The 13269-nt window shown below is 43.2% G+C and overlaps 1 protein-coding gene across 1 annotated transcript in view; it reads right to left on the bottom strand.

Annotated features, from left to right (window-relative positions):
- Positions 1-6929: 6929 nt before the first annotated feature.
- Positions 6930-13269, bottom strand: part of UXS1 (UDP-glucuronate decarboxylase 1) — a 63523-nt gene continuing 57183 nt past the window's right edge. Inside the window, exons 13-15 of the mRNA XM_037376974.1 lie at positions 12313-12370; positions 9787-9890; positions 6930-7749 (exon numbers count right to left, since the gene is read on the bottom strand). Of these exons, the coding sequence (XP_037232871.1) occupies positions 7618-7749; positions 9787-9890; positions 12313-12370 (294 nt within the window). The 3' untranslated portion in view covers positions 6930-7617. The remainder of the gene's footprint in view (positions 7750-9786; positions 9891-12312; positions 12371-13269) is intronic.

Here is a 13269-nt window from a genome sequence, read left to right as displayed (position 1 = left end):
CACATTAGGCTGAGCACCAAAATATGCCAGAGATTGGGCATTTGTTAATGAAGCGTAGTGGATTAACAGGGGGTTGGTTGGTGGGGTTGTGTGTGTTAGGAACCTTGAAATGCAACCAACTTTTCTACCACAGCAACATCAGCCACGTTGCTGCTTCTCTGTTGTTACTGCAGAGAAACTCCTCATGCAGACCTAAGCCTGGAAGGGGGATCTCAGCTGTCAGGGGCTTCAGGAGCTGGATGGGGGAGAGCACTGCTGGGGCTTGACAAGCGTAGAGGACTGGGAAGGGGCAGGTGAGGAAGGCTGGCTGCTCCATGGCTTCTGGAGCTAAGAATCAGGATAGAGGTGAAACGTGTAGTGCAAACTGTAGCAGTCAAGAAGACAGCGTGGATACTTTAGCTGTCCGTCATCCAAAGCTTACAAGAAATTTCCAAAGCATGGATCACGGTAACACCATTCTTTACACTTCACTTCTTTCTTAACTCAGTGTTATTTCCTAATCTTTCCTTTAAAGCCCCCACTACGTGATGGACTGGTGTCTAGGAGAGTCAGCCCAGCACTATCCAGTTCCCTGCAGGAACACTTCCAGGGAGACAGCTCTTTGCCGAGGGAGCCAAGTTGAACAAACACGTTAGTCACTTCTCCTCGCACAGATACATGCCTAGCCTAACATGCTCCAAAACCTCAGCTTTCCCCTGGGTTTTGGACGACTTGCTCTCAGCAGAATCCTTGCCAGTTTAATCAGTTTGAACTGGTGTGTTTCCTCGGTAGAAGACCCTTTGTTCCAAATACGGAATAATCATATTGAGTCAAGCACATACTCTTTTGCACAGTTAGAAAACACCTATTCCTAGAAGAATACTTCCATTTCATCCCCTATCAAAAAAAATGCACCAAATTTGGCAACATTTGAACCATGCTGATAATCTCCATCATTTCCCAGAATTTACAAGTGGGAATTCAGACCTGCTGAATAAGGAGGAATAAAAAAAGTCTTGTATATAAATAACATCCCTCCCCAGGCCTTTGTAAGCTGTGTCCATGCCTGCAGACTGACTCAGTCCAGCAGCTTTCTGTGCCTTGCAGGCTCACAACCAAGTTTATGATCTTTCTCTTCTGGATTCTCTAAGCAGGGGGGGTCGGGGGGTGGGTGGGAATAATCATCTTTTCCATTACGCTGTGTTGCATGCTGAAGTCTCACACCACATACTGGGGTCTGGGACAGAGTTCTTCATAACAATACGTATAATGCCAAGTTTTAGATTTGTGATTGAACCACTGTTGATAGCATATCAATGTTTCCGCAGCTGTTGAGCAGTGGCTGCACAGCATCAAGGCTGCCTGTTTCCCATGCTGTGCCCCAGCAGGTAGGCTAGCGGTGGGTGACAGGTTGGGAGGGGACACAGGTAGGACAGTTGATCAAAACTGACCAATTCTATACCATATAATGACTTGCTCAATGCTAAAAGCTGGGAAGAGGAACAAGAGGGTGGGGGTTTTGCCATCACTGCTCAGAGACTGGCTGGGCATCAGTCCTGCTCAGGGGAGATGGTGAGTGGCCTTTACATCACTTGGTTTCTTTTCCTTCTTTCCTTCACTTGTTAAACTCTTATCTCAGCCCTCAAGTTAGCTCACTTCTGCTTTTCTTATTCTCTCCCTTGTCTCGTTGGGGCAGGGGGAGCAACTGGCTGTGAGATGCTGACTGAGGCCAACCCACCACAAGGCAATAGCTCTGAGGAGAGCACCCTCCTTGCAGAGAGATGCAATTGCCTTGGAGTGCAGCAGTTGCAATGATGCTAAAGCACAGGCAATAAGCTACAAAGCGAGTACAAGCTGTCACAGGTTTGGGCAAAAGGAGAAAGACTATTAAAAAAAAAAAAAAAGTAAGTGCATCAGATTTGCATGGAGTGCTTCAAAATTAGCTACATTAACAAAGTTAATATCCTTTGACTACTTCTGTCCCAAAACACAGACGAAAGCTGTGTGCCCCCTCCTAGCCTTTCCGTTCTGCTGTGCAGACAGCACAGAGCACTTCATCATCATCCCCAGCCACTGGCACCACGTAACCTCCCAGGACAGAAGAGTGGCCATTGTTCATCGTGGCTCCCCACAGAACAGCAATAGCTTGGCCACGGACCAGTGCTTCACGTTTCAAGACCCGATGCTGCCACATCCCGCAGTTTGCAGGTGTCAGCCAGGCCAGCCAGTCTGTCGGAATAATGCAGCCCTGCCTCCTTTGCTGGCAACACCTGCCAGGTCACCCCTCTATCAAAGCATGGAAGTACTACTGCCATGCCCCCACAGTCGCTCTCATTTACTCCCCGAAGTCTAGACACAGATCCTCCTCTCCAAATGCAGTGTCTTCATCAGCAACCTTAAATATATATTTTCTTTCCTTTTTTTTTTTTTTTAAGTTCCTATTTGCAAAGCAAAGACATTGGGGACTGGGTACCTCTATCCCAGGTGGAAGATGTAGGTTTCCTTGCTCAAAACAGCTTTCTCGGCAGCGGAGTGCACAGAGCCCAGGTTGCTGTGCTTGGCTTTGGTAGCTGTGCTGGTTTTGGCTGGGATAAAGTTAATTTTCTTCATAGTAGCTGGTATGGGGCTGTGTTCTGGATTTCTTCTGAAAACAGTGTTGACAATGCAGAGATGCTTTTATTATTGCTGAGCAGCGCTTACACAGCATCAAGGACTCTTCTGCTCCTCACCCCATCCCATCAGCGAGCAGGCCGGGGGCTGGAGGTGGGAGGGGACACAGCCCGGACAGCTGGCCCCAACTGACCCAAGGGGTATCCCGTACCATACGGCATCACGCTCAGTGGGGACGCTGGGAGTTAACAGCATTTTGTCTTCCCAAGTCACAGTTACGTGCGATTGAGCCCGGCTTTCCCGGGGATGGCTGAACCCCTGCCTGCCCATGGGAACTGGTGAGTGAATTCCTCATTTTGCTTTGCACGTGTGCATGGCTTTTGCTTTACCTATTAAACTATCTTTTATCTCAACACATGAGCTTTTCTCTTTTACCCTTCCGATTCCCTCCCCATCCCACCGTGGGAAGACTGAGTGGCTGTGTGGTGCTCAGTTGCCAGCTGACGACAACCTCACAGTTCCTTGTGGCTTCATGTTTTGGACAATCCAGCTGCTTCAGCCATCACATGGACCAAGGCATTCAGAGGATCCCTCTCCTTGCTGAAGAGCGTATCAGAAACTAGGGATATGAATGAACCGACTGTGGCTTGTTCTGGGCTGTAAATGGCAACAAAACCAGGTGGACAAAACGTCGGTTTTTGTTTGCTATTATGGAATAGGCAAGTGACAGAAGTGACTGGGAAAAGAAATAAGAGAACCAGAGTCTCTCCCCACTACCCCACCAAGAAATACAAACTGTTATTGCAGCAGAACCTTCCTGTTGATATGGAATCATATTCAGGAACCTCCTGCCATACAAAAGGAGCCCTGCTTTTCTCCAGAGCTGTTGCTGCTGCTCCTGGTACTCCTAAGGAGTCAGAGCCCCAAGTAAGGCATTCCCTTCTCCTGCCACTTGTGATCCAAGCACAGAGAAATGTTCGCAACAGGGCAACTACGGATTTGTGGTGGCTACATTCCCACTGATTTCAGGGAGGGGATGTACGGATGTTAGGACTAGGAATGTTGAGTACACACTTCCCTTGTTATTAACAAAGCATCTCCTTCCTGGGGACAGGTCGTCTGATCAGCTTCTAACAAACCTCAAGGACTTCTTGGCCTCAAGTAGTGTTAAACTCAATACTGTTAAGGCTGGGGACGAGCCCAATCCATCACACTAATCAAAGACCTGTTTTACTCCCTGTAGCCTGTTCTCTAAGGCCAAAGAATTCATGCAGTTGCGTTTGCCTGTTCCCCCTCCTCCCTTGCCACTTTCTCTCAACTTTGAAACTCAATTCCAGCCCTATCTGACAAAAGTGAATGCTTTTTTCACATCTATTACATTTGTAAAATTAATTGAAAAAACAGATCACTAAGAGACGTTCATAAATGCCCAGGGCGTGGTGAGTTCACTGGCTACTAAATCCACCAGTATATAGGTTAGGAGAAGCTGCAAACACCCTAGACACAGGAAGACTGTCAGATCATGATTTTGCCACACAGCAAATAATCTAACCTAAAGATAGACATGAGGCTTCTCTAGACTATACAGTCATGGAACTACTTAAAATTAGGTCTGCAGGCCCCACTGTAGCTTGTCTGTAGACCTGCAATGCAGTTTACAATGCTTCTGAGCAGTCTGCATATAGAAATAAAGCCAAATTACATCATTTTTTTAAAAAAAAATATAAATCCAACTGTGGGTCTTATGCCGTGGTAACTTCCAGCAGCAAGAGTGGTCTCTCTTCTGAGGTTCAAGGAATCCACAGCAGTGGATGCCTTGCACACCTCTCCTTCTAGAAGGCTGATGTCACTCACAGGCACCAAGCTGGCCAGCTCACCACAGACCTCTGCCACACTGCATAATCCCTGCTGAGAGAGGAGGACTAGCATCTAACAGGAGCTCAGGTGCCCGTTCGTGCAGGACACTGTGGCTAAACATGCACCTGAAGTCTGGTCAGGTTATATTTTGCTGGCCTGACCAGGTGACAGCAGAAAATCCCAATTCTCAAATTTCCTGGGAAAAAAAATATTACAATACATTGTGTTCAAGCATGGAAATAAGAACACATCTTGGCTACCTCCAAGCCCTACGTTTCCAAGCTTTCAATGCTGCATTCCACTGCCCGCCATCAAAAGCGGCTCTTCTGGAGAGGCTGCTTCTTACCTGTGGTTCCTTGCAAACTTGATGCCTCTTTTTCTACAAAGATGTGTAACCCCAGATGGGAGCAGAAAGCACCACCATGCAAACCCTCATCTGCCTTCTCGAAGACTCAGTTCGGATCAGACGAAACTTGAAATTACATCAGACTTTCAGTCTTAAGCACCAGCAGACTCTGTTTTAACACCCACAATTTATGCTTTTTGAATCAGCTAGAAGGCCCGTCACTGGCTTCAAACACAAAGGGCAACAGCTGTCTCAGCTGCTGTCTCTGGAAGAGACTATTTAGAAAGAATATGGGAACTCAACCAGGAACCTCTGAAACAAAAGCTAGAAACAGTACAAGGAAAGTAGCAAATCAATACAGTCTGTCGCTCAGGCCCAGTGGGAGGCGTGCCACATACTCACAGATGGGTTGTATTGGTACCAGCCATTTGCCCTCTCCCTAATTTTCTCCTTTTATGAAGGAAGTCAGGCTGTGAAGTAACCTAAAAAGCTTTTAAATTCCTATCTGTAGTATCCAAACCTTCAGACTCTGAAGGATTTATTTATTTTTTTAAAATGCACATTTTGTGCTAGTCTCCAGAAGCACACTTGTTCCAGTACAGTTTATGTATTTTGCACTGAAGACATCTCACTGAATGAAAAACAGCCCTGGAAATAACAGCTGGTATCTCACACACACACACACCCCCACCCCCACACACCCCCACCCCATTTATTCCCAATGGCTGCTCTAAATGCCGGACTAAGGTTGCACCTTTGTGTATCAGCTCTTCATAGACGCTTTAGCACCCAATGGCACAATTTACATGAGGAGTAACATATACAGAGAAAGAACAACTTCCCTCAAATATAATCTAGAGCTTAAGGGTTAAAACTACCATGGTGGGAACTGATTAACAGTTCTTGCCACAGAACTATTGAAGAAGCGGGCACTATTTTCACATACATCCAGCTGTGGGTTTGAGTATAGGGAGAGGCTGTGCTTTGTGAGTGTATCGGTAATGACAAGTTACAGGCACATTTGGAGCATGCATGCACACCATGGTGTACTTTTCAGGAAATTTAATACAGAATAAACCCCCTAGATCAACTACTTAGAACAAAGCTTCAAACAAAAAGCAGACCTCAAGCTGCTCAGCTGTGAAAGTATGGAGGCAATGTGCAATACCTAAATTCTACCTCCGAGTCCAGACAGCCGAACGCTCCCTGGCTCCCGATCTTAGTTTCATGGCAGATTTCCACTGAAAGAAAACCTGTGCATGTGAGCAGGGAAGAAAACATTTTGTCTTAAAAGGATCACTGCAGACCCAGCCCAGACAGGGCACACAAATGAACACAGCAGCCCCATCCATCATTGCTGGAGTCCAAGGGAACTTGACCAGGCAGACTGGATGGTACTCCAAGCCTTGCAAGCACTGGGAGGCTCAGGTGGGTGGTATCCTCAGACAAGGGGGGCTAAATACCCCACTGCTCCCAGAGCCTTCTCTGGGTCTGGGCATCCAGTCATCGCTACAGGTAATGCCCACTTCGACCACCAAACTAAAGATACTCAAAAGCTAATAAAACATCAAGCTTTAATGAGATAAAGTCAAGTCGTTTTGCTTGATGAAATTTAGGATTTTCAATTTTGAGTGGCACTAGGCCAAAATACCTTTTAAAAACTCTTTGCCAATGTCCTCTCCTAGGTATCCAGTCTCAGGTATTACAAGTAAAGGGGAATTATTAAAAATAAAGGGAATTGTTGGGGTTTTTTTATTATTTTTTTTCCCAGTGAAGATGACAGGCATCGTCATCAAAGTTGAAAGCATTTACTGGCAATTCAGTAACTGCTTAAAACAGAAACAGTTCCTCGGTTAGGGAGGCTGAAGTTAAAGACTCTATGTTTTAAAGAAAATCTTATACCCCTGCATCACTATCAACTACCTGAATTGGAACAAATCATGTTTTTGTCCCATATATTTCATCAGACATCCTGCAGCCCTTTGTGTATATCTATAAAGAGACAAGCAACAAAAGACAGAAGTTATTAACTTTGAGCCGATTATGTAGAGACAGTTACTTTCTAATAAATATACAATAAATGCACAGATGTGTAATGCCTGAGAAATGCCCACAGTGAAACCCTGAAACTAGTAAATTGAAGTTTCAATATTTTATTAAAATAGCATATTCAACCACTGTAACCAATAATACATTAACTTTATTCCCAGAGTACGCACAACACAGTAGTGATTCAAAATATCCTTATCCATGGTAATCAATGAAAATATCTCAAATTCAAGTGTACAACTAAAACTAAACCTTTGCAAAAATCTCTCCTTTAAAGAATACATAAAGCTCTCATACAGAATTCTTTTAAACTGCTCTATACTTAGATATCAGTGTCTCTCACCTGACAATACCACTAGCTTTTTTCTTATGCATAGTAGAACATCTCATATTTTATAGTACCCATTTTATAAATAAATTGGCATTTTCCATCCCGTTTGTGTTTATCTTCAGCTTCACAAAGAAACCAGTAAATAAAACTGTCAAGGACAGTCTCAACAAAATGATCTCACAGCAAGATATAAAACTCGATACTAAAAGATGCTTCTACTCTATTTTACATAAAAAGACAGATTTAAAAAGTGCAAGGCAAGATTTGCAGGGGAGGGAGAATATTTGTTATTTTTAGGCACATCCACTTCTTTAAAGCAAGCTTCAGAATGAAATTCCAGTTTGTTCTTCATGATACCTGTTTAAAAGTCTCTCTCTCAAAAAAAAAACCAAGAAGAAAAAAAAAATTACATCTGTCAAATGTCAAGGAGGGAATTTCCAAGTCTTCAGTTATGTCTTGTTCTTCCTTTTTTCATCCTTGCAGGTTTTGGTTTGGGAATATACTGATTATTCGCCTGATACTCAAGTTCCTTACGGAAGTAATGAATTGCTTTATTCAAACCTTCTTCCAATGGGACCTGTTCCCAAAAGTGAGGAAAGAATCGTATCACTCCAAGTTCACATCAGCTCTTTTCACAACAGTATCTTTAACACAGCTATCGAAAGACTGCTAGGAAGACTCATTCTTAGCCAATGTAAGTATTAACAGCACCACATACTGGTTACATCTCTGCACTGCTAATGCAATGTTAGCTCTTAAACATCAGATATATTTTCTGACATAGTTAAGTCAAAAGACCCTACAAATTTAAATCTCATCAGACGGTTACGATTGGTCTGTTTAGTGTCAAAACAGACTTAGGTAATTCTGCTTTCAGTTCATAATTCATTGAAAGAGACAGGCACACAGAAATCTACGACCCTTCTGTTTTTACTGATTAAAGATCCTCATCTCACAGAATGGTATATACCACACAAAGGTGATGGGTCGGTGGGGTTTGTTTTTTTAGGTTTTATTTCTTCAGTGCTCCACTGATATGTGGAAAAAAGGATACAAATTATCACCCAGTATCTCCTTTGACATTCTTAAATTAGACACAAATAATTGTAATTCTTCATATTCTATGCCTGTCATATTCTATGCCTGTCTTTAAACGCTATGATTTGTAGACAGGAACAACAGAAATATCACCCACTTTCCTCAGGAGCCGTATGGTCTGACATGCTTGCTGATACCATCATCAATACAGGAGGATAAAACAGCAGCATAAAACCGACTTGCCTTGATGTACCAACAATGTACTTCTACTTCAGAGTAAGCTTTGTTAAGGACTGTGCCAAACTCAAAAGGTCAGAAGTACACAAAAGTTAACTGCTACAAACCTTTTGTGATTGTAACACTTGCTATTGGCCTTGTGCTTGCAGGCACAGTCTATTAATACCTGGTGCCTCTGTGAATCCTTTCAGAAAGGTCTGGAGCTACCTTTTGACACCAATAAGCTTCCATTTACTAGACAGGTTTGCATGTTTCCTGGAAAGATTTTTCGCTGCACATCTAAAAAAGCCTAGCTAGCCCAGTGGTTTGTAGAATGGGGAGCTGGCTAAAAAAGTCACACCCTTTCTAGTGATTAAGTAGACCTTACCCTCCCCAAACAAACCAGCTCTTACCATCAGCTATGCCTGGTCACACACCGTTAACTTCACCGAAAAAGGTGAGGCAGGAAAAAACCAGCAAGCATGGGCATTTTGCATTTCTTTAATATTAGCTGTGCAGAACAACCACAACCTTGGCATCACCTCAGGTGACTGGTAACTAATCTTTAGAGGTCAACAGACGTTACTGTGGGTGGTGAGATGTTAGACTAAGCCTGAGCACGTTTCAAGCTTATCAACGCACAGAACAAGCCCTGAACATCTCTACGTATACCTACAGTCCACAATAAGGGCTCCTTATTCTGGTTTAATTTAGTCTACCAAAATTAAAAGAAAACAAAAATGTATCATGCCTCTCTAGCTAGCTTCTGTTTTGCCTGGCTTTCACATATTTCCCTTTAAACAAACTCTATAACCCAGAACATTTTTCTAGTGCTCATATTTGTCCCTATTCATCCAAACAAGTATTTTGGTTACAATGATGTTACAGATAATCTTAAAAATTTTAGTCCAAATTTCTAAAAATTCTTGAATTAAATAAAAGCCACTTTTTCCCTCCACAGCAAACAGGAATGAGGATTGCTGCAAACTCATTAGCTCCCGTAACTACGTACCATGTACTTCAAAGGATTCATCTGGCTTACAGAAAGGCAGACATTTCGTGATACACATGTGAAAAAGTTAGAATGTCTATCCTAACAATGGGTTTTTGTACTTAAGTCTATTACAAATGCTCATCTGCTCTTCCACATGGCACAGGCCATACAATCTTACCCAGCTGTTTCTGGATCGTGAGCTAGGCCAACATACGAGAGAGTGCCTTTTAAACAACTGTCCTGGAGACTGTGTTAAGCAGATATTCTGATAACTGAAATGTGTCGTTACCATGTAGTCCTCCCTGATCCTCCTTTGCCTCCCCATGTTTTTGCACACAGGAACAGCAGTAATACGGCTGTACATACCACAGGTTCCCAGCCAAGCAATAATTTGGCTTTTCTGATGTCAGGTTTTCGTTTCTGAGGGTCATCCTGGGCTTCGGAGAGAAACTGGATTTCACTCCCACTGCCTATTCAAGAACAGAGAGAGCATTACCATCCTCAACTCACTGTTTTACATTTATATCTTTCTTACCTATTGGAGAATCAGGTCTCTGCAGCTTTCTGCTTCATAATCCTACCACTGAAATGCCTTCACAGATACAGCTGCACCGCATGCAACAGCTAGGTGAACCAGCTGTCCCACAGCAACACAGATTCACAAAGCATTTCACAAGATTTCAGCATGAATGCACGATAAGGAAGTTATGCTTAACCAGTCTAATAACCTTCTACGATGAAATGACTGCTTCAGTAGCCAAGGGCAGAGCAGTGGATCATCTGCCTTTACTTCAGTGAGGCTTTTGACACTATCTCCAATGACATCCTTACTGAGGGCTGGATGAGCAGTGAGGTGGATTGAAACCGGGTCCACGGGCCCAGAGGGTAGTGATCAGTGGCAAAAAGTCTAGTTGGAGGCCAGTAACTAGTGGTGTACCTCAGGGGTCAATACCGAGTTGCTGATACAGCAGAGGGCTGTGCTGCCATCCAGAGGGACCTTAAGAAAGAAGGCTAGAGAAAACGGCTGACAGGAACCTCACGAAGTTCAATAAGAACTGCCAAGTCTGGCACCTGGGGAGGAACAACCCCAGGCACCAGTACAGGCTGGGGGCCAACCAGCTGGAAAGGAGCCTGGTAGGAAAGGACCTGGGGGTCCCTGGTGGACACCAAGTTGAATATGAGCCAGCAATGTGCTCTTGCCACAAAAGCAGCAAATGGTACCCTGGGCTGCATTAGTAGGAGTGCTGCCAGCGGGTTGAGGGAGGTGATCCTGCCCCTCTACTCACACTGGTGAAGCCACACCTGGAGGTCTGGGTCCAGGTCTGGACTCCCCAGTAGAAGAGACACGGACATACTGGAGAGATGATGAAGAGACTGGAGCATCTCTTCTGTGAGGAGAGGCTGAGAGACCAGGGACTTCAGCCCTGAGAAGACAAGGCTCAGGGAGATTTTATCCATGTGTATAAACACCTGATGCAGGAAGTAAAGAAGAGGGAGCCAGGGTCTTTTCAGCAGTGCTCAGTGACAGGACCAGAGGCAATGGTCACAAACTGAAACACAGGAGGTTTCCCCTGAACATCAGGGAATGCTATTTTACTGTGAGTGTCGCTCAGCACTCGTACAGGGAGGCTGCGGAGTCTTCAGACTTGGAGATACTCAAAAGCAGTCTGGACATGGTCCTGGGCCACTGCTGGCTGTAGGTGGCCCTGCTTGAGCAGAAAGGTTGGACCAAGTGACCTCTAGAGGTCCCTTCCAACCATTCTATGACTCTGTTAGCCCTTTTGCATCGTAAAGGGACTTTATCTCCTCTTTGCCCATACTCTCCAGTCTGATTTAAATAGAAAACATAATACTTGCCTTTCCTCATGACAGTACACAGAATAAGGACAATTTTTCTAACCAAATCTATCAAATAGTTTATATGCCATGTTGCTGTCGGATTTTATGGATGCAGAACTAAACCGCCTCTCTGGAAGGACTGAAACAGATCAAATTATTTGTGAACAAACAGACAAGGGAAGGTAACAATTATTCTATGTGCTTGATGCGTTTGGTGCTGTGATTTTTTATTTCCTTCCCTGATCTGTGGATTCACAGATGCTTTCCAGAGGGGACAGTCCTCTATCAGAAACATTGCATGCATCAGCTGTACTGTAAGTTTGAATTTGTCTTTTTCAGATCCCTCAGAAGCGCTTCTGGAATCTACGGACTAAAACCCCTTGGCTAATGGCATCAGTATTTTTATCTCATTAGGAAGCCACATTAGAAGACTAAACACAGCCATTCACTTCTATTCTTGAGAGCTCCGATTTGCTACAGGTATCAGAGCAAGAATGAAGAGAAAGCCACAGTGTTTTCTTCCCAGCCGCACACAAGGGAGGTGCTGACAGCCCTTGCAAGAGTCACTGCTAGATTGGTGAGAAGTTGAGAAAGACTGTCATGACAGCATGAGATTTTTGATGGTAGTTGAAGGCGAACAGCCTACGTAACTGTGAAGAACCACCTTGCCGCAGTATCCATGTTTCAGCTAAGATGCTATGCAAAACATTCTCATTCAGGTGTTTCAGATTTATGTATTGTCCTTTTGTCAAAACAAAGCTAAAAACTGCATAAACATTATACAAAATAATGTGTACAGATTGCACAGATACACAAAACCACTGTATTCATTCTACTGTTCATGCAATATTTTATATACAATTGAGAGGATTTGGATTATTTTAATAATATGTAATTATATGATTAGGATACAGTTAAATGCCTGTGATAAAGTTATTAAGAAATCCAAAGACTAATTAATGATCCATATATTACACACACTTATCAAGTAATAATTACCTAACAACAGTAAGTACTTCATAAGCTTTACTAAGAATTAGTTATCATACTCACCAACAAGTTTCTTGATTAACTGAGCAAATTCTAGGATAGTGTGCTCTTCTGGGTTTCCCTAGAAGTAGAAGGAATATTCATTACAATAACAATTAAACACCTTAAGACATGCTAGCTTTCTGATGTGAGACAACTCTTAACAAGTTCATGTTAGAGTCTGAAAAAGGTAATCACTATGCTTTATTCCTACTTTGACGAAAAAAGGGTAACTTTGACAAACTCCATACTCGTTAGAAAAGTTGCCTTCCATTACATTTGCCTTGGCAATTCAATGTATGTAGGGAAGTGCCCCAAACAAAATAATTTTGTAAAGAATGGGCAAACGCATGCCAATCACAGTAAAGGCATGTCACTCAGCAGCCCACACAACCACGTCATCAATTTGAAATCTGGATTCAAGGACTTAAGGACTACTTACTTTCCTATACAACATTCCTTAACTTTTTTTTTTAACCAACTGCATGTAACCTCCTCATCATTTTAGAACAAAATGCTGAAAGCTTCCTGTTAGCATTAGCTCACCTTCATCAGACTCAATTCCCTCCGTCCCTAGCTTTCCTTGTTGCAAAACTCTTCTTTACTATATCTTGTTTAACCTAAAGCTGAGCATTTTGGTATAGATTTGAACACTGAGTTTTCTGAAGATAAAACATGTGACAGGGCTTAAAAATATCAGCATTTGGATCGAAATGTAGAAATGAATTCATGGCCACAGCAATGAAGGAAAATCTGATGAACAACTGTCCTGCAGAGTTGAATGGTTGATTTTGCAAAAGCTGGCATACACAGAAATGACCTGGCACATGCATCCTTTTTCTATTATATCCACTGCTGAGAGTAAGGTGACAACGCATGGGACAGAACAAGAATCTTATTAGACAAGTTATAAGCAGCCTTAATCAATATTAGATAATTATACCATCAAACGCTACCCCATTTTCCTCTTATAAAGGATAG

Source organism: Falco rusticolus, chromosome 2 (assembly GCF_015220075.1).
Source record: "Falco rusticolus isolate bFalRus1 chromosome 2, bFalRus1.pri, whole genome shotgun sequence".
NCBI lineage: Eukaryota > Metazoa > Chordata > Aves > Falconiformes > Falconidae > Falco > Falco rusticolus.
The sequence above is the reverse complement of the archived record's forward strand: the minus strand, read 5'-3'. Positions and strand labels throughout refer to the sequence as shown.